We start from the raw sequence: 24,606 nt of genomic DNA, 5'->3' as shown, positions 1-24,606 counted from the left end.
AATCCAAGTTCTCCTGGGCAAGGAGGGCCTCTAGTACCTGCTGTGAAAGGAGAACCATCATTAGCCTAGCTTCAGATCTCCCTGAAGTCCTCCTGTCTACCTTTGCACACTTTTTCTTTTATTGTTATTTTTGTTGTTGGTGGTGGTGGTGGTTTTGGCCTGCAGTGTTTTATACAAGTTTGTATTAGTTGTCAACTTTTTAAAATCAGAAGATTTCACATAGAAATGTACACTTTTGGCTTCTTTTTAAATATTAGATCTGGCAACATTGGGCCCAAGGTAATAGTCAGCTGAGAAGCAGTTGTCTTTAGATTGACAATGAATTCTCCAGTTTGCTACATACCCCAATAGAAAATAGAAAATACTTTCTATTTTATTTACACAAGGTACCATATTCACTTACAACATCTGCTTGACTCCTATAAACATTTGGATTTTTAACCTTTGGACTGAAGAAGCTATAGTATTCTTCCTTAGATTAAAAATAACAATCTACTGAATATGAAAAAACAGAGATTAGCATCCATAGTTATCCATTATCCACAATGCCCAGTCCACTGTGCTCCCGGATACTTTGGTTATTTGTTCAATGAATTATTTATTTAGCACCTTCTAAATACCAGGCACAGGTATAAGGCATGAATGACAAGGTCTCTGGCCTTAGGAAAGGACAATCTGATAATAAACAAGTAAATAAGTGAATTAATAGAGTATTTCAAATTCGTAAAAGTGCTACAGAAAACAACTGGAGTGAAGGCTGTGTTAGACATCTAGGGCTGCCATGACAAAATATCACAGACTGGGTGGCTTAAACAACAGAAATTTATATTCTCACAGTTCTGGAGGCTGGAAGTCCAAGATCAAGGTAGAGTCAGGTTTAGTTTTTCTGGAGCCTTCTCTCCTTGGCTTGTAGATGGCTGCCTTCTTGTTTTGTCCTCATATGGCTTTTCCTCTGTGTACGTGCACTCCTGGTGTCTCTTCCTCTTCCAATAAGGGCACCACCAGTTCTATCAGATTAGGGCTCTACTATTATGGTCTTATGTAATCTTAATTACCTTGTTAAAGGACTTATCTACAAATACAGTTCCATTGAGGGTTAGAGTTTCAATTTATGTATTTTGGGGGGACACAATTTAGTTCATAACAGAAGTGGTCAAGGAAGGCTTCTCTGAGATGATATTTGAGCCAAGACCTTAAGGACGGAAGGACGCAAGCTGGGGGCTAGACCCTCAGTGCAGAGGGAAAAGCAGATACAAAGGCTCTGAAGCAGGAAAGTATATTTGGGAAGTTCAAGGAATCAAAAGGAGAGTGATAGCTGTGAGGCCAAAATTATGTAAACAAATGAACACAGGAAAATACATATATACATATGTACTTATGACTGTACACACATATATAAAATTTATAGTGATTGCTTACTTAGGTAAGTAATACCTTATATAATTTATTTCAGAAGATATCTGAAGTCACAGATGATTTAGACAGAATATAAATCAATATTTTATAAGAATAAATATCATTTAGAATGTCTATATTTTAGGCAGAAAACCATTGTTATTATTATTATCTTTATTGTTACTATTACTACTATTATAACCTCAACAATCACTTTTTATAAAATAAGATATTTGTGAGACCAAATTGTCATCAAAGGAGATGTGAATATGTTTTTAAGGCTTAAAATTTTCCCAGTATCAACATTCAGAACTGTGAAACAGATTCCCTCAAATATCTTAAGAGTTTTAAGCTTATTTATTCACTGTTCTTTTGGAGGAAATATGGGGAAGTCTAAAGTGCTGAGGAAAAGTTTCAGAAAATTCATGGACATAACAGAGCTTTTGAGTTGAGTGTAAACACATCAACCTTGCAGATTATATTTCTCTACTTTGCACTTGGATTTTAAAATCACAGAAGATGAATCTTGGAAAATTCTTTGAGTTCTGTCAAATTCTAAATAATTTAGAAAATAATCCAAGTCTTTGGATGACTCCCATTATGCAAAGGAGTTTACCCGTCTCTGATTTCCAAAGTGAATTGTTACAACTTACGCAAGAATATCTAGTCATATATAGACCTTGAGAAAAACATGTTCTAGAGCTCAAATAGGGAAGGTGGAATCAAGGCTAAAGGTTCTTAAGAACCAGAGACAGTCAAACTGAGCCTTAAAATCTAGCAACATGTTAGGCATAAATTAAAATAATATTTCCATGGGATAATCAATACTAATCAGTCTTTTACTTACTTATTGGTTATTATATATAGAGCAAAGAATTTATTTTTCATTCTAGTATCCTTGTGAATTAACAAAAATTATGTAGTAAAAACAGAATAATTTACAATCTTTATTAACCTTTATTCCTGTTAATAATAAAAAAATAGGGTTGCTTAGTATCTAAATTAAAATTTTTTCAAACTGATTATGGTTTTTATACTCGGTAGAAAAACTGATATGATAGGATTCCTTAAAGGAACAGGATAGAAAGACTGTCAAAAAATCAGATAACTTAGAAGAAAAGAACAAATTTCTAGAAAGATACAAACTACCACAATTCACTCAAGAATAAATAGAAAACCTGAATAGAACTATAACAACTGAAGAAATTGATTTAGTGATTTTTAACTTCCTGCAAAGAAAACCCCAAGCCCAGCGGGCTTCACTGGTAAACTCTACCAAACTTTTTAAGAATTATTACCAATCCTTCAGAAACTCTTCCAAAAAATAAAGGAGGACACGTCTCAACTCATGCTGTAAGGCCAGTATTGCTGCGATACCAAAAATATTCAAAAACATTACAAGAAAAGAAGTTACAGACCAATAGTAGTTACAGACCAATATTTATTATGAATATAAATGGAAAAACACTCAACGTAATACTAGCAAGCCAAATCCAGCAATGTATAAAAAGGACTATTCACCAAGACCAACTGAGATTTATCCCAAGAATGCAAGGTTTAATATCCAAAAATCAATTACTCTAATAAGCTATATTAATAGAAAAAAGGACAAAAACTACATGGTCATTTCAATAGACACAGAAAAAGTATTTAACAAAACACAGCAGCCTCTCATTGTAAAAACACTCAGCAGACTAGAAATAGGAGGAATTTCCTCTATCTGATAAAGGGCATCCACAAAAACCTCACAACTAACATCACACTGGAGAAAGATTCAGTGCTCTTCCCCTAAGATCAAGAACAAGACGGCATGTCTGCTCTTACTTCTGTTTAATATTTTATTGGTGGTTGTAACCAGGGCAATTAGATAAGGAAAAGAAATAAAAAGTATCCAGACTGGAAAGGAAAAGTAAAACTATCTCTATTTGCAGATGACATTGTTTATAGAAAATCCTAAGGAACTCACTAAAAAATATTGGGACTAATAAACAAGTTGAGAAAATTTGCAAAACACAAGATCAATATATAAAAAGTCAATTGGATTTCTATACATTACCAATAAACAATACAAAAAAGATATAAATAAATGGAAAGAGATCCTATATTTATAGATCAGAAAACAATATGTTTAAGATGGCAATACTCCCCAAATTTATCTGCACATTAAATGCAATCCCTATCCAAATCCCAGATGACTTTTTTTTTTTTGCAGAAATTGACAAGCTGAGTCCAAAATTCGTATGGAAATGCAAGGGATCCATAATAGCTATATTGAAAATGAAAAAGAAAGTTGGAGGAATCACACTTCCTTATTTCAAAACTTACTACAAAGCTTACATAATCAAGACCATGTGATACTGGCATAAGGATAGACATATAGGGACTTCACTGGTGGTGCAGTGGTTAAGAATCCACCTGCCAGTGCAGGGAACACAGGTTTGAGACCTGGTCTGGGAAGATCCCACATGCCATGGAGCAGCTAAAGCCACAACTACTGAGCCTGCTCTCCAGAGCCCGCCAGCCACAACTACTGAGCTCGCCACAGGTTTGAGACCTGGTCTGGGAAGATCCCACATGCCATGGAGCAGCTAAGCCCATGTGCCACAACTACTGAGCCTGCTCTCCAGAGCCCGCCAGCCACAACTACTGAGCTCGCGTATCACAACTACTGAAACCCATGCGCTTAGAGCCCGTGCCCCGCAACAAGAGAAGCCCCCACTCGCCACAACTAGAGAAAGCCTGAGCGTAGCAACAAAAACCCAACGCAGCCAAAAATAAATAAATAAATAAATTAATTAATTAAAAAACAGGATAGACATATAGATCAATCAAGTAGAACTGAGAGCCCAGAAATAAGTGTAAAAGCCTTACATTTATGGTTAATTGATTTTCAATAAGGATGCCATAGCAATTTAATGGAGAAAGTTTTTTCAACAAATGGACAACTGGATATCAACATGCAAAAAATGATGTTGGACCCCCTTCCTCACACCATACATAAAAGTTAACTCAAAATGGATCAAAGACCTAAATGTAAGAGCTAAAACTATAAAACACTTAAAAACAAAACCTAGGAATAAATCTTGTCCTTAGATTAGGCAGTGGTTTCTTAGATATGACCCAATGCACAAGCAACAAAGGAAAAAGTACATAAATTGGACTTCTTTGAAATTTAACACTTCGGTTGCAAAAACTATCATCAAGGAAGTGAAAAGACTACCCACAAAATGGGGGGGAAATGTTTGCACATACATACATCTGATATGCGACTTGCATCCAGAATATATTTTTTTAAAACTCTTACAAATCAATAATAAAAGGCAAATAATCAAATTCAAAAAATAGACAAAGGATAGACATTTCCCCCAAAGAAGATATAAAAGTGACCAATAAGCTCATGAAAAGAGACTCAACATCATTAGTCATTAGGAAAATGTAAATCAAAACCACAATGAAATACTAGGAATGAAATTACAGGTGTAGCAAATAGGCATCCATTACAGCCTACCTAGTGAGAAATGGCTTGGTCTTGGAGGTTCAGTAGAAGTGCAGAGAGTTGAGAGAGATTTTGGAGATAGAATTGTCAAACCTGGGTGCTGGACAAAGGCAGTAAAAGAAGAGGGAGCTCAAGGATAACTCCCAAGTATTTGAATTGAGGAACTACATGGACGATAGTTGCATTGACTTGGAGAAATCTGGAAGGACAGCATGGAATTCCTTTTTTCTTAGCTTTAGACATACTGATTTTTTAAAATTAATTTTTATCGGAGTATAGTTGCTTTACAATGTTGTGTTAATTTTGCTGTACAGCAAAGTGAATCCGTTATACATATACATCTATCCACTCTTTTTTAGATTTCCTTCCATTTAGGTTACCACAGAGCACTGAGTAGAATTCCCTGTGCTATACAGTAGGTTCTCATTAGTTACCTATTAGACATACTGATTTTGAAGTGCCTGTGAGATATGCAGGTGGAGGTGTTAAAGAGGAAGTTTAATATATCATCTGGATCTCAGAGAAGAAATCCAGTGAGGGGTGAGGGGTGGCGGTGGGGGTGGATGTGAGCCAGCTAAGAAGATGTGATAGAAACCCTTGGAGAATTAAATGATTGAGGAAGGTGACTCTTTCTGAGGTCCCAAGTAAAACTAATATAAGCCACACCACAACTTAAAGCAGAGATTAGAGGAAGATGAGCTGGCAAAGGAGACTGAGTGGGCCTTCAGATATAGACGAGGTTTATTTTCATCTTCAGGGTCACCAAACTATTTGGCATTTACCACCATGTTCTTGTGCCTTATGTTAACCATACCCTATGACCTTTACTGCTTCAGAGATCATGAAAACAATAGCCCTAATTAACATAGCACAACAATAACATAATACACAAAATGAACTTAAACCTGACAATACCTTTGAATAACATATGTTGATCAGTGTTATCTGTAGAGAGAACCATGGGAACTGAGAGCTACTACATTCTTCAGTGAGACATTGAAAGCTTAGAGCGATCTCTTTGCTTTGACAAAACTCAGATTGTCTCATTTTCTCTTAACGTTCATTTTGAGGTATAATTATTCAACCCCCCTTGTGTGTTGCTTGGTTCTTGACCTTATTTTTGTGTTTGTTTTGTCTTGTTTTATCACACGTATGCTTTCACTTTAAATCAAAAGGTAGTGGTAAAGTGTCCAGTCTCTAAAATTAGATGGAGCCGGATTTAAATCCCAGCTCTCTTATGTATTAGGCAAGTTACTTTAACCCTCTAATTTCCATTTCCTAATCTGTAAAATGGTGTTAATAATAGTACTTAAGAGAGTTGCTGTGTTTCACGGGACCACACATGCAGAGTGCTTGGTACTTATAAGAACTTAGTAAATTATAACACTTATTACTGGTCTAAAGCTACCTCAGTTCCATTTTTTTTCAAAGTTGTCAGTCTTTGCCCAAATATAATATTAGTTTTAAATAGTTTATTTCCCAACCAAATATCTCCGACATTTGCCCCTGTGGTGCTCACTCCAAAAACAAACATGAGCTGATGCAATGGCTGGAGACATTGCCTATCTGAGGACAGCATCTTTTCAGAGCCAGCAGAGAGACAGGTGCAGTGTGCCTGGGAGCCCATGTCACTTTCATTGGGGTGACCTCATAAGCATCAGTTCCAAAACAAGTATGAAAGTGAGAACAAAAAGACCTACCAGCCATTCGTGTGCTCACTTAATAAACCATATTTTCTCATTTATTTTATGATGAATATTAGAGCTGACATCAGATGTCTCTGTTCTGATACTGATTTGTAATTTTTTCAGACTAGAAAATTAAATGGCAGAAATAGAAATAGAATCCTAATAAAGAATAAATACAAAGTTTTAAAAAAGAATTAGGAGAATAGTGAATCATTATTTACTTGGGAATCATTTCTGTGAATTGTCATTTCTTGGATTCATAATTGAAACAATTTCCAGCTGTGCTTTAAAAAGTTGAAAATGCAAATAATTAAACTATAGTAAATTGGAGTGTTTTGCAGTATATAAATAACTGTGCTAAAGATGGGCCGAATTGACTATAGGGGCACTATCAAGAATTAAGTGTTAAGTGAATGTCAGTTATGTATAGAAGAGAGATATGCTCTCAGAATTCTTTTCTACTTCTGCTCAGCTACTTAGAGTTTAAAAATTATAGATGCCAAAACTAAATTTCCAAAATAATCAAAAGATTATAATTCAACATGAAAACATTATTTGGAAAAAGGCATGAAAATCCACGTATTCATTCAGTAATTATTAGTGGAATATTTTTCAGGTGACTAGAACTTGTTTAGTGTGATTTATGCCATAGAGATGCATTTTATACTGACTTACACAGAAACACATACACACATGCACACACACACACACACACACACACACACATTCAAAACACTAGGAAACAATGACCCCTTCCCCTACCAGTGCTTTCCCTGTTATCTTGTTTAAATCTAATCTGGGGCAGAATCACTCCCTTTGTCCTTTGTCCACGGCTCAAGGATCAGCGGAGGGAATGTACCTAAAGAAGAGTCCATCTGGACAATGAGTAAGAGGACTGAATAGGGACATAAACATTACAGGCGACCATCAACATTCCTTGAAAGCCATGATTAACATTAGCTGTGGGGAGTCTGTCCATGGAGCGTGAATTGCTATGCAGGCCAGACCCATCCACCTACCAGGGGTTTATAAGCAAGGAGCAATTCCACTGACAGGCACAGAACATTGAACCAAGTACAATAGATTCAGTGAAATCACTAAATTTGGATTCTTTGCAGAAGAATCAGCTGTGGGGCTTGGTAAAAACTGAAAATCAGGGCCTTATCCCCAGAGATTCTGAATCAGTAGATTTGAGATAAGGACTAGGAATCTTGCTTTTCAAACAAGCACTCCAGCTAACTCCAAGGACAAAATTTTGATATATATTTAAATGATGGCATGTCCAGGTAGAATTATGTATGAAATTTACAACATGGACAGGAGGATAAAGAGTAAGGGCAGGTGTATCTTTGGGGGAGAATTAGTGAAAACAAACTAAAATAAAATCTGTCCAGTTGATTTATTTTTTCATTTAACAAATATTTATCATGCTTCCACTGTATGCCAAGCACTGTCCTAGCTGGTACAAAGAACCAGAGCTTGGATTGGAAATTCTAAGTACATGCCTTATAACTCTTAATATGTGACCTAGAGCATCATCTTAGAGCAGATACATTACCCTATCGCATTTATGAGCCTGTGGTCATTTTCAGCAGGAAGAAAAGAATGGCTAATTTAAATTCTCCCTATTTGATTTGGTATCACTCTGAGCCCAGCCTGACGCCAGGATAATCACACCTTCTGAGCCCATGTGAGGTTAGGAGTAATCACCTACCCCAAATCTGTGCCACAAGCCTATATCTGCATAAACACAGCTGGATCCTCTGGATGTGTTCTGTATATCCCCTTATCACTTCATTGGCGCTTGTGAGGCTTATTATCATTACAGTAACTAGTAGTACAATTAATATATATTTAAATTGCTTTATAGATATTGAGTTATAATATGACATATGTTAAGTTCTCTATATAGATCATTGGTATTTATAGATACTATGCACCCATTTAAAATAAATGACTAACTGGGAAGTAATATGAAATATAATCTCATGTAACTTTTGAAGATGATCTAAATTAGAGGTTAAAAAGAGTAAATAACTAACCCTTGAAATCTTTTTGGGAAATCTGATAAGGATCAGCATGATTATTAATGTTAAAAAAGGAAAATGAGTAGGAATTTTTAAAATAATTTGAAACTCTTGTTTTTTTATAAATTTTATTTATTCATATGTGGGATATTAGTACTGACCCTATTTATGATCATAATTGGACTATTTCACTTATGGAGCCCTAGGATGACCAAGATGTTCTAAGTATAACTGATGAATTCCATTATATTAGAATAAAAGTTAACCTCAATTACATATATGAATAGCTTAATCTGAAACTGCATTTCCCATACTGTGATTTTAGTAGATATTAAAAAAAAAAATCCCAGTGGTCAAATTAGTTTGAGAAACAATGATCAAAAATATTTATTTGAAGACTACTGATAAGCTATGACAATAACAAAAGCTAACATTAATTGACTGCCAAGCATAGAACTAAACGTTTCATTTGAATTAGCTCACTTAATTTAACCTTCTATAAAAATGAAGATTAATTATAGCTAAGAATTTCTCAATTAAACATAATTACAAGTAAGGAAAATTATGTGCAAGGATACTTAAATAGGAAAATCTATTATATAAGTCATTAGCCATAATCAAACCATTATTTATTCTAGACAAAAAAAGATATCACCAAGATTATATTCATTTATTGAATTAATATTGAAAAAAGTTTAAAGAAAAACAATTACCTAGTTTTTTGGTATTCACAATAAAGGAATTCTCTAAATTAAAATTTTTTTCATCTATATGTTCAGGGTTGTGAGGACACAAATTAAATATATCTCAAAAGGAAAATAATTTCCGTTGTAAATAGTATTAGAATTTACCCTTGACTATATTAGAAACAGATTACAATTTGCTCTTAAGAGAGTTAAATAAAATTGAATTAAAATACTTAGCAATGATACTAATGCTGTTGCAGTAAAATGGTAGTATTTTATTCATAGAATGGGAATTATAAAATCAGTGGTATGAATTTTGCACAAGACCATTTAATTAAATAGAAGCACTTTCATTATGAATAACTGTATGGCATGTACAACCTTACTTAGGATGCAAAGAACCTATACAAAGATGATTATTAGAATAATCTAATGTTATTAAGTATTTAGTGCCTGGTTGCATAGGGGTTCATCAGCCACTTATGTTCTTATAGCTACCAGGTTAATTTTTAGTAAATTGAGAAAATAACTCATGGTCCTAATCAAAAGTATGGAGCATACATACATCAGTGTGAATCAGTTAAAACTGCAGAAGATACTATTATCCAGTTGGTCAATTCGACCTTATCACATGGCAGTACATTTATGTGACTATAAGGTTAATAGAGCATGCTGTGTCTCAAATTTCAAAACCTAATGTGGTAAAATTGGAAGGTATTATCAGCATTTTCTAGTACCGTCCTTTATATTATAGATGAGCAAGCTGTGATGCCAGAGATTAACTTACTAAAGTCATATAGGAAATTAGTAGTAGAACCATTTTGTAAAGAAGAGGGCACAAATCTCATCCATCCACCCATCAATCCTTCATTTCACGTATTCATTCATTCAACAAGTATTTATTAAATGCCTATTATGTGCTAGACACTAGGGATGTGGCGGTGAGCAAAACTTAGACATGGTCTCTGGCCTTATGGTGACTGTTTTGAGAATACAGTGGGAGGTAAAGAAATATGAATAAAATAATCACTCAAATACATACAAGATTACAAACCAAGACAAATGTTCTTAAAAAAGGGAACCTGGCCTATGGTAATGTATAACAAGGGAACCAGACCTAAACCAGAGGATCAGGAAGGGCTTCCCAGAGAAAGTGGCACTTATATTAAGCACTAAAGGCTGAAGAGAAGTTATAAGGAGAAGGGAGAGGGTGGGAAGAGGTTCAGTAGCCCTCTAGAAAGAAATTAGTATTTGAGAAACAGAAAGCCCAGCATGTTTGGAGTCTACAAAGTAGTGAGAGTGGGGCAAGAAGGGGCTCAGAGGCAGACCATTCCAGACCAGCTAGGGCCTATAGTCCAGACTAACATTTTTGGTCTTTATCTTAAGAGTCATAGAAAGCTGTGGAAGAGTTTAGCAGGAAGATATAAATGTAAGCTCATCTTTGACAGTTTTATTTTTACATGAACAAATACCAGATTCATATATGCTATTCAAGGTATAAGACACTTTTCTAAGTTTTGGTTCTGTAAGTGATGGCCTGGAGAAGGGGTAAGGTGGGAGGGATGGAGAACAGGAATATGTATTGAAGAAGGATTGGAAGTTGGTTGCCACAGTTTCTGGTATATCTGACTGTTTCAGGTCTCTATAATGAATTTGTTCTGATAATGGAAATCACGTTTGAAACATAAAATTGTTTTGGAGGGTTCAAATACAGGAGAAATTTGCTTGTGAGCTACTTTAGGTTAGTTTTTATATGGAACACCTTTACTCTTGGAATTTCCAAGATCATTTGTAGAGATGATGTGGTTTTCTTTTCTTCTGGTCCATTTTCTCTTTATAAAAACCCCTAGCCAGGATAAGAAATTATCTACCTTCATTAATGCCTCTCTTGAGAGGTCTGAAGATAAGGATTCTGGATGATGTCATCTGACCAGTTGGGATGCTAAAATGTATCACTGATAAATCAGTAGAAATCCAAGCCAAGCATATGTGAGGAACTACAATGAACTGCTTAAAAGGCTAAGTTTTTAGTGAAGCCTGCATGGTCTGCAATCCCAGCTTTGCAAGACCTAGAGTTATTGGAACCTCATCTCATCTTTCTTCTTAAAAACCTCTGAAAATTCTTCACTGTCTGAAGAATAATGTCCCTGCTGCTCAGCATGGTCCCCATCACACTCCTCAACATTTTCCCACCAGTGTTCCTTTCCAGGCAATCAAACTACTTCTCTAAGCCTCATTACCTTGTCTATCAAAAAGGAAATAATACTCAGAGCTATTAAGACAAGAGTTAAACAAGGATTAGCAATGGCAGATCTTTTCATTATATGAGGAATAACAGATGAGAGGCGTTTGAGTTATTCATCTTCTTTTAAGTAATAATATGTTTCCTCCTCCCCCAAAGTTCGTAACTCTGACGGAAGTACAACAAGAGCACTCACACTGAAGGATATTTTAAATGGGACATTTTCTTATAAAACATTTTTTCCAAACTGGATTTCAGGTAAGTGAATTATTTCTTTACCTTTTGAGTTTTTTTTAATGTATGATTTTTGGTTTTTATTTTTACTGCCAACAATTCTCTATGGTAACATAAGCCATCTTAGTTGAAATGGATAAAAACAGCAATTATTTAGATAAGTCAAGTGACCAACAGAACATTTTTTCACAGAACTATTTAGACAGGGTTTGCCCAATAGTAATGATGCCAATACAGTAGTAGCTTTAGCAGAACAGTAACATCTGAGAATGCACTGTTAGAATAAACTGATCATATGATATAGCTTTTCAGAATGGGAAATAAGTACCTATTTAGAAGAGGTCGTGAGAATTTTACCAAAAGAAAAATTCCATTGTTAATCTAGATAATCTGAGAAATGAACAAATCCTAACTTGAAGACAAATCCTTTAAGGTCCATAAAATTTATATTTACATACAGTTTTTCAAAATAGTATGTTGTTAAATGAGTCTAATCAAACAAGTGGTAAGAGCAACTAAATTGTTTATATTATGTAAAATTTATATCTAAAGTGCCACTAAACAAAATAGAATATTTTCATTTTCTCTTTAGAAAATAATAAGCATATAAAATAGGTTTTAAACTAAGTCAAACACAGCCTAAATGGAATATATATTTTTTTATTGCAGAAGAAACATACAATTTTAAACTGGTTTATTCTCTTTGTAACACAGAGAAAATCCAAATTTACTCCTAAGCACCCTGAACTGGTTAGAATAAGGCTCCTACTAGCAAATATGGCATTTTTGTGTAACGTAGAAAAACAACCCTTTCCTCCCTTCCACCATCAACTTACTATCATATTTTAAATTTGACAAGGCAATATGTACCAGACAGAGAGGAAAAAGAAAGTCAGTATGTGAAATAAGAGAGGTTTCTCTTTGTTATAAATGTATTTCCTGTTAAGGGAGATCATTTCAAGTTTTGTTTTCCTTCTTGTTTAAAGGACAAGAATATCTTCGTCAATCTACAGATAATAATATAATATTTTATAATATTGAAACAAGAGAATCATATACTATTTTGAGTAATACCACCATGGTATGTATCCTCCATTACCTTCCTCCTCAGAAACCTCTGCCAGCTCTTCACTGACCAAAGAACAGAGTCCAAACAACTGAGCACCTGATCTGGATCCAACATGCCTTCTCAGCTCCATCTCCCACTACAGTTATCCTCCCATTCTCTCTTCTAGTCACACTAGATTATTGTCCTTGCCCGCTCAAATCACCTAGCATTTTTCTTCCTCTGTGGAACAGGTATCCCATGAGATAAAATGTACAAACTCAGTTCTTATAGTCAGGCAAACTGAGGTTCAAATCCTGGCTCTGTCATTTACTAGTCATGGAGCCTTGGGTAAGATTCCACATTATTCCACCATCACCATGCCTCAGGTTCTTTCTCTGTAAAGTAGGAATAATAATACCTCTTTGGGTTAGTATAAGAATTAAATGAAGTAACATTTGAAAGTGCTGAGGACAGTACCTAATAAAGGCTCAGTGACTGGTCCTACGATACAGAGGCATATGTTATTCTGTCCTCCTGGACTCTCAGACCTCCTACTTTCTCTACCTTCAAGAGCCTAGTAATCTTTTAGAGTCAAGCTCAGCTGATATTTCTTCTTCTCTGTGCAACAAACCATCTTATCATTTGCATTCAATCACTTCCCGTTTAACACTTTTGCAATGTTATATCTCTTTTATAAAATTTTCTAAATTGTAATGTTTTTTAGTTAGAAGTTTACTATTATAAGCTTCTTGAAATCACAGAGTATATCCTATTTATCACATCCTCATACCCTAATGTGTAGTAAATTTCTTTGTATACAGTAGGTACTACTTAAACTTTTAAAAAATTGTATTGAATGTATATGTGGGAGTATATCAATGATATAATATTTTTTTAGAACTACAAATTTATATGGCTCTTACTTTTTCTGTATTCTAATCAACTTCTTCATAATTTCAGAAAAGTGTGAATGCTTCAAATTATGGTTTATCACCTGATCGGCAATTTGCATATCTAGAAAGTGATTATTCAAAGGTATTGACTATTTAATTTGGGTTTATCTGATTGTATCTCCTACTAGCCCACAGGTTGGTTTATAAAAGTAAGAGGAAGAAAGAGTCTATCTTTATCTCTAAATATTCAAGAAATTGATGCAATTCTAGCTGAGCCCCCAAAGCATAACAGAAACATATACAAATAATTCAGAATTCGGTATTCTTGTCTGGTTATCATCAAGTAGTAGGAACTACTTTCATCTTAAGGGAAAAACTTATTTTGGGGGCACTGATGTTCATCAGAAGAAAGTTATTTGGTATCATGTATCATTATTCAATTCTCACATATTTTAACCTTGTTGATATTTATTATTATTGAAAATGGAAAAATCAAGATATACCTTATTTAATTCAGTTGCTTTTTAAGGAACCCCCGTACTGTTCTCCATAGTGGCTGTTTCAACTTACATTCCCATTCCCACCAACAGTGCAAGAGGGTTCCCTTTTCTCCACAGTCAGTATATATAGATATAGATATAGATATAGATATAGATATATATAAATTAACCCTGGTAGACCAGGGGTTTAAATCTGTGTCTTTGAAAGCCTAGTGTAGGAGAATCCCACATAGCTGGATTATTAGGCCTTACTTAATTTCCCCCTCCTGAATGAAGCTGTAGATGGAAAATAATCACCTTATTTTTTCTACTTATGCTGGTAAAAGGGAAGAAGAATTTACTATCAAATTCAACTTCTAATAGTTACTCTTAGATCAAGAACCTTTTGTTTTAACTGCCATTTTTCATATTCTACTTGAGATGCAAAACTTCCTTAATATACAGAATGGAAAGTCAAGCTTGCCCCTCCCCCATTGTTCAGACAGCTGATTATTTTCCAGTGGACCAGGTCTTGGTCACCTGCAATCTTCAGAAAGATATGTTTCAGTCCACTGGAGCTTCTTTGCCAAAAGTTTGAAAGCCCTTTAGGAAACAAAATTCAGAATAATACTTGTTTTATTCACTAACCACAGCACAAATAAACTTAATAAGAAACGAGCAGTTATTTCTGGAGGAATTATACGCTATATATCTCCTATTTATTTTTTCAGTCTCTACTATTTTAAAAAACTATGCTCAAAGAAAAGCAAGCATTTTGCAACAAAACTATATGTTGAATAACTTCTCTTCACCCAATTTTAAAGCGTTATTATCATAATAATTACCCAGGTGCAGGGTAATCTTTATGGGACTTGGAAATTATAGCGGTTTTACTTCAATCAAGGTAAAGCATAAGGGGAACATTTTTTAGGGTAGAGTGTGTCAGAGAAAAGCATTTTATGTTAAGAAATGTCTTTGGATATGCTTTTTATGGAGTGAGGGTTGAATCACTGCTGAGATTAGTTCTGGAATTTGGATGAACAGCACAAAAGTCCACAGTAAAACTCTTTAAATGAGACTCATTTAGAATTGAAACATGTCTTTCCTAGTGCTTTGTGAAAATAGTCCTTTTATAATTCTGAACCTTGAATTGAGTGACCTATGATTATACATTATTGACCTGAGCTTTTTAAGAATCATGATTTGTCTTTGCCTCTTCTTCCTGACAGCTTTGGAGATACTCTTACACAGCAACGTATCACATCTACCACCTTACAAATGGGTAAAACTTCATGTCTTTTTATTAACACTACTTAAGTCTCATATAGAGACTTTTTCACTCCAGACTCTGATTTGAGATTAAGACTGTGTTCTCTTGTTTCTGGTCTTAATTTCTTACTTCTTTACAATATATGTATGCCTATACAACTTAAGAAATTCAAAGAAATACTCCTTTGGCATATTCACCTCTTTTTATTTGACTAATATCTTACATTTTTATACACTCTATAGTTTTACTTTTCCTACTTTTGAACACCAAATTATAAATATATAATTTATAAAAGTACACATATTTATAAAAGTACCAAAAATGCATGGGAATGATACACAATGTTGGGGTGAGGGGGGCCCCTTCATTGGAAGGAAGCAGAAGGGAGGGAGATGCAGCATTTAATTTAAATTTAATTAATTTTAAACGAATTTTTTTAAACGTAAAATGTTAATATCTTTTAAATTTGATGCTAAATTGTCATCTATTATATTATTTTTTATCTTTATGTTTAATTATTTGAAATATTTACAGCTTAAAAGAAAAAAAATTAAATGAATGAGTAGGTAGGCAAAGGACTGAGGGAGAGAATTCCTGGCAGAAAGAACAACATGTAAAGGCCCAAAAGGAAACGAAAGCACTGAGTGTTCGGGAAACTCAAAGTAGGTCAGTTGAGTTGAAATTGGAGGAGGGCATGCTTACTAGTAGGGGGTGGTGTAAGTTTGGGAAGGAGTTGAGGCCAGAAATCATGGGCCAAATAATAATAAGGAAACCATTAAGAAGAGTTTAGATCTCATTCTGACGACAATAGGGAATCACTGAACGGTTTCAAATGGGAAATGACATGATCAGATTTGCACTTTAGAAAGATCTTTCTGACTAAGTATGGACAATGACTTGGTTAAATTACTCATCTTAATGTGATATCCTATTTGCTGTTATATAAAAGTGAAAATAATTGTATGGCTTGAAGAGGTACTGAAAAAATCTTATGGTCTATTTCCCCTTTTGTCTAGTAAGAACACAAAAATTTAAAAAAACTTTACGTTTCTACTTCTTTTAAATGTTCAGAAACGAATAATTCTGATCTTCTTAAACTGTCAAATTAAGAAATAGGAACTGCTATGTAACGTAGACTCTAAATCCATCTAATGCACTCTGAGTCTTTTTCTCTGTATCCACATTGTTACCAAATTTAAGAAGTGTTTATTGAGCACCAACTATGTGAAAAGCATATGTGGGGAGACACAAATGAGCTTGAGGTACCAACCCTATTCTCAAGAAACCTTTAGACTAGTGAAGTGGAAACCTTACTCTTTCAGTAGAATTTCTTAAGGCTTTAATCATTTCCTTGTTTTTCTTTTAATCATTTTGAAATTCTCCACATCCTACCTATGTTGAGGTTCACCAAATTAAACAGCACTCCAAAAGAAGATGACAATACTAACATTTCAATCATGGTTTGTGTAAGCTTTATGGCCTAGAATCATTTTAAATATTTAGCTTTTGTGCAGTGAATTTAATCAAACCACTATTTTGTTTGTTTTTTTCTTGCACAACTATCTAATTTGCCAGATTGGTTTTTTTGTCAGGTAAATATACCATAATTTAAGGAGTGAAGAATGACAAATTTGTTGAGATTCAAGGCAAGACTGAATATCACTCATTCCAAGTCTTCTATGTGCCTCCAAAAGGTTTATAAAAAATCTACCATAGAGAAAATGAAGATAGTTCTGATTTCAAGCAAAGGAAGGATTACTGAGGAGATGACAGCCTTTGTAAAAAACGGTCCTCCACTTTCTCTCATACTGTAAAACACAGACAATGATAGCTGTGGTGACCTGCCTGCCATGAAGAAACTGTGCACTGCGATTTTCAGCTTGGTGCTGTCTGCATGCTTGCATAGATGATTCCATGGTATATGGAAACCTAAGGCAGTGTTACAATGTCAAAGGTAATGTGGACACTGGTTTGAGAGAGAATTGTAAACCAGGGATGAATGTCTTCTCTTCTGGGACATTCTTTTGCCTGTGCCCTCGTATGTTGATCTATTCCAGACTTCCCAGGGGCCTGGTGCTCATAAACTGCCCTCCAGCAATCAGGATTCCCACTGCAGCACCAATAGTCTCCTTCCTCCGGGGCCATCACTCTTTCTCCAATCAAAGCTGATCTGTCTAGTGCCATGTTCCCTCATTGGTCGCTAGGCCTCATACTTCATGACCTAGTAAGTTAAATCAAGGTAACGTGTGTTGCAAGTCTTCACAGGTGTCCAAAATTTAAAAGAATGGGAAAAGTAGAAATATCAAGCATATGTTAGGTCCAGGTTGGAGAGATTTTTTTTGGAGGGGGCAGAAAAGGAGTCTTCCTTCAGGCTCTTCACATTACACTTTGGAGGCAGGTCTTGTTTTGCATCTCCACAAAAGCATTCTTGATGAAACTATTCATACAGTCTTCAAGAAGATAATAGTCAAAACTTAAGCACAGCATCCTACAACTCTTTAATACTTATAAAAATCTGAACACATTCTTGCTGAAGAACAGTAGAAACTCCACAGCGCAAGTCAGTCAATTGAGTATTTGCAGGGCGACTCTAAGCATCAAAGTGAGATTTTTGGTCAATAATATATTTGAAATTTCCCCATGGGTGGAGTGGAGGACTTTCAAGCTTAAGGCATACTGCCCAGTATATTATCTGTTTTTTCAGTTTAGCTTGAGATCAGATGTTCCTTTCCTTTTCTGATTTCAAGTCAGATCCCTGGGGAGATTGTCAAATGGCATCTTATTTTCAAAAATTTGAAATGCATATGCATTCACAGAGATGGCGGTTGTGAATGAAAATGTGGAAGAGTACATATTAAACTTCAGCACAATTATAGAATTTCAGAGCTGGAAGCCTTCAGCAACCATCTCAGCCTGGTGTGTACACATTTTACAGTCCTGAGGGTTAAAAGGCTTGAGTTTAATGAGGGGTCTTCCAACAGCAAGCGATGTGATGTTTAAAAAGTCATATCATTTCTCTAACCTCAAGTTTATTTTCTATAAGATGAGGGGGGTTCCATTAGGTAATTTCTGGAGGTATTCCCACTTTCTCAGTCTATAACCCTTTAATCCACTCACCTCAATATAAAAGGTCAGAAGTTAAACGACCTGTAAGTAACTAGTGAAGAATTCCAACTACTACCGCATGTCCTCTGTCCCATGTTGTCACATTTTTTCCATTAGGTTTGAAGAAGCAGAAACGATGATGCTTTATGTTTATTGTTTGTTTATTTTTTCTTTTTATACCTGTTATTTGCATTGAACAGCAAAGTTTATTTATTTATTTTCTTTCTTTTCTTCTAGAGAGTTTATAAGAAGAAATGAGCTTCCTCGTCCAATTCAGTATTTATGCTGGTCGCCTGTTGGGAGTAAATTAGTAAATGTTTAAATTATAGAAATGTTTAATCATTCAAATAAAAGAGGAGCCATTTGATTTTGGCCTTTGTTAAATTTCCGTGCCTGAAAGAAAAAAAAATACATTTATGACTATTTTAAGTGGTTAAAAACGGGAAGAGTTTTGATAAATTGAAACCCATCTGAGAATTCCGTAAAATCTCAAGCTCATGGATAGACTTCTTTAAATATCGCAGTCAAAAACTTTATCCTTATACTCAGCCAGAATGCGTTGTGCCAGAAAGCTCAGGAAAAATATGGTTTTCACAAGTTTCCCAGACTAGCTTCAGACAACATGAAATTTTGTCCAAGCTCTTATTTAAGGACTCTAAATAAAGATTAGATCTGGCTAGCTATTAATATTCAGAGATTTATTTGACTTTCTGTCAATATACACAATTATTTATTTAGGTAATAAAGGCAACGAATATAATAGTAGACTTTATTTTCTATTTAATATATAGACTTTAAAATCATAATTTTTACGTTATGTTAAAAATCATAACGTTAATATAAGTTGGTTGGGGTTTCTCGACCTCTTAAAATGATATCTTAGTTGTGAGGCTTTTTGCATCTGGATTATCACTCTTTTTAAAACTATTAGGTGAATAATTAACACAAACATGCAGGCTTTATTGTATTTCTTATGAAATTTCTCCTTGTTAACTAACTTACCACCACTTCTAGGCATATGTCTATCAAAACAATATCTATCTGAAACAAAGACCAGAAGATCCACCTTTTCAAATAACATATAATGGAAAAGAAAATAAAATATTTAATGGAATCCCAGACTGGGTTTATGAAGGTACGCTGTATTTTTTTTTTTACTGCTGCCGTTAGGCTTTTAATTGAAAATAATCGCACACGTTTAGTAACGTTTAGATGAGTGGTATGTTACTGAGATGAATGGTGGCATTTCTGAAAGCTGTTATCAGGTTATGAACAGGACATGCAAATTCTGAAAGAACAAAATCTTGTTATCTGACTTGTAGAATTTATTTTCATGAACATTATAAAGTGGTAGTAATAATTTATATTCCAAGAAGTATATGGTCCTTAGATGCTGTGTTAGTACATTTTCTCGGGTTTGTTTTTTTCTTGCAAAATAAACCTTTTTTTCCAAAACTAAACAACTGTCTGTATTATTTTGCAGGAAAATATTCTCAGTTCTTGATGCTCTCATGAATTTTGTCCTCTTTCTGGGTCATGTAGTATCTAGGAATTAACTGGACTTTAAAAGGTCTTCTAGTCCTTGCCTTTATTAAAAATGTATATAACTGAATTAACTGTTTTTTAAAAAATATTCCCAGGAGAGAAAGTCAACTTTCAAATTTATGTCACTCTGTAGTATAAGTACAGTTCTCCTTGTTTTGGCTACTTTAGATAACTGTAAAAATCAGAAGCAGCCCCCAAAGGGAAAACTAATTATTGCTGAGATGTTTACTATTTATTTTAAAAATTACATTTCTGATTAATGTCAGTTCCCCAGAAGACTAATTGATGTTTGATATGGGGTATTAAGTTAAACTATTCCTCTAAACCTAGATCATTTATCTTTTGATAAGCAAAGCATGGCATATGTCACATCCACATTAAATAAATTATTTCAGTTAATAAATGGTTATATACAATGTATTTTGAAGTATTTATGACGATTTTAACAGTACACTGTCATAGTAATTAATATGGTAGTATTTATTTTTCAGAGGAAATGCTTGCTACAAAATATGCTCTCTGGTGGTCTCCTAATGCAAAATTTTTGGCATATGCAGAATTTAATGATACAGAGATACCAGTTATTGCCTATTCCTATTATGGCGATGAACAATATCCTAGAACAATAAATATTCCATACCCAAAGGTATGTGGGATACTTTTAGCAGATGCTTCCATTTCCCTGGTGTCAAAATGAGCAACCAATACCATAGAGGTGGGATCAACAAGTTTGGAGAGCTTCTTATCCTTGTGCATTGTAAGGCAAACATTGTTACTGTGCTCTATTATTTATGTGGACATCTGTTGCTTTGGACATCTGGTTGGGCTGGATGAAGTAGTCTTTGCAAAATCCATTGCAGAGTCTTTGAAAAACATATGGTCTAGATCATGGAGGAAAAACAAGCTTAACTTAATTTTAATTTTTTTCATATTTCATGCTCCAAATTCGGGTAAAGTTCTGTTTTGCAATTCCCTCTTGAATTCTCATGTAAATTCAAAGTAGAATGGGAAATTAAAATGTTGAATGTGGTGTTCCTGTCAGGTCGAAGTAAGCCTGAGTTATGGTCTTTTCTGGACATCCATGATAGGTTAAGTTTATGAGCCCAGGTCCTTCTCTGAGGGAATTAGACAAGGTGTAAGACCTCAGTTTCTCATATAAACATTCTAGAATACTTAGCTTACATACTTCACATGCAGTCCCATGTCTCAAGACAGTCAACCTGTATGGAAAAGAAGAATGGTCAGGTCACGGTGGAGAAACGTCGTATCCTAATTTAATTTAGAGAAGAAATCTGAAAGGGGATCAAATCATAAATTCTCCTCTTGCACAGGTGTGGAAGTGATTTTAGAATTTAGCTCTTTGTTCTTAAGTCACTATTGTTTTCCCTTGCCAAGGGAACACTGTCATAGATGGAGCCAATGGGTCCTTATATGTGACAAAGATGGGATGGATATGCATACACACAAGTGGATTCCAAAGCAAGTCAAAGTGGCCATAGCTAGAGAAATAGAAATTCCAGATAGTCTAAAATTTATGTTAAAAGTCTTTTGAGAAAAGGCAATGGGTAGGAGATGAGTGTTTAGGTAAGAGACCCCTCAGGGATTGTATATAAAGTCTGAAAACTGAGTGAGATGTTTGGAAGTGAGAGGTATGATACTTGGAACCCAAAAGATGTAAAAGAACTTGGATCTTTAGAAGGTTGTAGGGTGCAGGAAGAGATGAAGAAATCCAGGACTGAGGAGTAGCTCACACTGACAGAGAAGTCAGGACCCAAATTCTCCTGTTTCTTTGAAGGCTGAAGTTGCTGAAACATCTGACATTGAACTGAGAAGTAAGACAACTTGAAAGAAGCAGAAAGTCCCACCTAAACCTCAGAGTGAAACAGGAAGGTGTGAGGAGAGCCTGGACAATTTCTTAGATAAAGCCAAACAGCATGGAGCCATTTATGGCTATATATCTAAATTCTGTGGATTTAAATTGTTTGACAATTATAAGATTCTCTTTTTCTGTGGTAAAATAGCAGAACTCTAAGAAGATGTCTGGGCATGAACTATACTGTCATGTAAATCTAGGGCATATACAAAGCAAGAACAGCGTAAATCCCATGACACTTTATTTTGAGGTGGAATTTTCCTAATTTGGGAGTATTGATAGCAGTAATAATGTAACCAGCTAGTAGACTGTCTGGTAATTGTCCTAGACCAAATTACAGGGTAAAAGCAAAAGGTATCTTTCATTATCTATTCTTTACCCTCCCTTCCCCAAATCAGTCCCCCTCGGCACTCCCCTTGGCACATGAAGAAATATTATTATAATTAATTATCCTAATAACAATTATAATGGGAAATATCTGTCTTAAAAGTCAGAAAAGAGAATATCACTTATGGAACTGCATTTTTTTATAGCCCAAATATTTTTCCCGATGAATCAAAGCTCCCTTATTAATCACTTAGAATATGTGTTTTCACTCTGGTTGCACAATATTTGAAATTGCACTGCAGTGAAACTCGTGGTCATGTTATAATTAGAATGTTTTCAACAATAATATACCTAACATTGTTAGTTTATAAAACTATGCCTAAATTCCTAAACTGTCTTTAAAATGTTGGTGATAATTAGAATTTTATGAGCTTATATATCTCCATTTTCTTCACAGGCTGGAGCTAAGAATCCCATTGTTCAGATCTTTATTGTTGATGCCATTTACCCTGAGCATGTAGGTCCCAGAGAAGTGCCAGTTCCAGCAATGATAGCCTCAAGGTATATTCATCTCTGTTGCTTCCCACTTTTCAAACTGAATTTTAACACTGAAATTTCTTCATCAAGGTTTACATTTCTTCTCTAATGAGTTTATGATGTTACGCTACAGCAAAATAAATAAATAAATAAAATTAGCATGCCCAGCTAAATATATAACAAAATCGAAATTCACAAATAAGTTTCTTAAATTGGTTTGAAAATGTTAGCCCTTTTCACACATGTAAAAGACGACCATGGTGCTCAGTCTAAGTGCTACTTCTGGATATGTGAGTGTAAGCTAGAGACAAACAGAGAGATAGTAAAATTCACGTGTATCCTCATCCTGGCTTCTTCCAAGTCTGACCTACTTTCTCCCAGGGTTTGTAGATCATGCTTATCACATGTGTATGACAAACAGGAGAAGATACGCCAACCCTCTCTAAATATTAACGTTTTTCACTAGAATGCAGTCTATTTGAAATGGTCTGGTTGTAGAATTATCTGTTTTGGGATTAACTGCAGGCAGACAGGGACAGAAGCATTCTCACTTCCCCAGCATGGTGCCCTACGTACATCTTGTCTGATTAGTCCTGGTCATTCAGGTTGAAGTGGGTAAAGGGGAGGGGTCCCCAAGACCTGCCTGGTAGTCCTCCTTACCCCTTCCCACACCCTATCAGGCCAAGGCTTTGACTCCTCTCCTCCTGCCTCAGGAAGGAAAGTCAGCTGGGGCCAGATGATTGATCACTAATAGGAAAAAAAACCTCATCAGAGGCCTTTGCTGGGCTTTGCCAAGATGAATCCACTCTCAGATAATAAAAAATGGGTTTAATTTTTTAAATTATCCATTATTCCCCACCCTAATCTAGTTGATGAAAACTTGACTGAATACATCTGTTTTTTTATGTGTCATCCTCCTTAGGAGGCAAGCAGAATGATAGGAAGAGCATCATGTAAGGAGTCATGAGGCTTGTTTAAGCATCTGTAAAATACTAACAATACAATAGTAATAGCTAACATTTTTTGAGCACTCACTATGTAGTGAGCATAGTTTGTAAGCACTTTAAGCGTTCTCAGTAGATCTTTACAGAAAGCTTTAAAACTGGTACTATTATTATTCCCATTTTATATAGAAACAGAGGCATGGATATGTTAAGTAATTAGCCTAAGGTAGTATAACTAGTAGGAGATAAAGCCAGAATCTGAGCCAGAGACCCCTTCTAGCTCTGTGATTCCTTTCATATTAATGTCCAACATTCTGTGTTTCATTTACATTGTTGTTCTCTTAACTACAAGTTCACCCTCAGAGCCAAGTAACCATTGCTGCCTTTCATTGACATCCACTTTGTGCCAAGCACTGTTTGAGTTACTTTGCATACATCATCTCCATTTTATTAACCCGAATTTCAACCCCTGACCATGGTCACAGCTAAAACTCGGCTTCCAACACAAGTCTGCCTATCTTTTACCCACTTAGCTCTCTTTCAACTAGTTAAGAAGTGAAAAGTTGAGTTTAGCTATGGGAAAATAGCCAGTTTAATGCTTTTTCTCCTCTAGATTGATCAGTAGCTTTGGCCTTCTGTCTTAAATGTTTTCCTGAGATATAAAAATCCCAACTGGGAGAAAACTCAGGTGTGAAATAATTCTATTAGATGAATGAACTCTCTTATAGATATTCTTTAAAAGTCAGCAGGTCTATTTAAACTTTCTCTGCAGAGAAAGGAATGTTTTGCCTTCCTTATCTATGGAATAAATATTTCA

At 34.9% G+C, this 24,606-nt stretch overlaps 1 protein-coding gene across 7 annotated transcripts in view; it reads left to right on the top strand.

Annotated features, from left to right (window-relative positions):
• Positions 1-24,606, top strand: part of FAP (fibroblast activation protein alpha) — a 72,890-nt gene that overhangs the window by 5,674 nt on the left and 42,610 nt on the right. For 6 of the 7 annotated variants that reach the window (XR_003676674.2, XM_055088171.1, XM_007105289.4 and 3 more), the window contains 8 exons: positions 11,694-11,792; positions 12,755-12,849; positions 13,777-13,851; positions 15,418-15,470; positions 18,801-18,873; positions 19,578-19,698; positions 20,600-20,754; positions 22,766-22,869. Coding sequence is in view for 6 of the 7 variants with exons in the window: in XM_055088171.1 (XP_054944146.1) it covers positions 11,694-11,792; positions 12,755-12,849; positions 13,777-13,851; positions 15,418-15,470; positions 18,801-18,873; positions 19,578-19,698; positions 20,600-20,754; positions 22,766-22,869 (775 nt within the window). In the remaining variant the exon portion in view is untranslated. Of the gene's footprint in view, positions 1-11,693; positions 11,793-12,754; positions 12,850-13,776; positions 13,852-15,417; positions 15,471-18,800; positions 18,874-19,577; positions 19,699-20,599; positions 20,755-22,765; positions 22,870-24,606 lie in introns of those variants that run through there. The other variant, XM_028478426.2, reaches the window with a different exon arrangement.

This window comes from Physeter macrocephalus, chromosome 2 (genome assembly GCF_002837175.3).
Source record: "Physeter macrocephalus isolate SW-GA chromosome 2, ASM283717v5, whole genome shotgun sequence".
Classification (NCBI taxonomy): Eukaryota; Metazoa; Chordata; class Mammalia; order Artiodactyla; family Physeteridae; genus Physeter; species Physeter macrocephalus.
The sequence above is the reverse complement of the archived record's forward strand: the minus strand, read 5'-3'. Positions and strand labels throughout refer to the sequence as shown.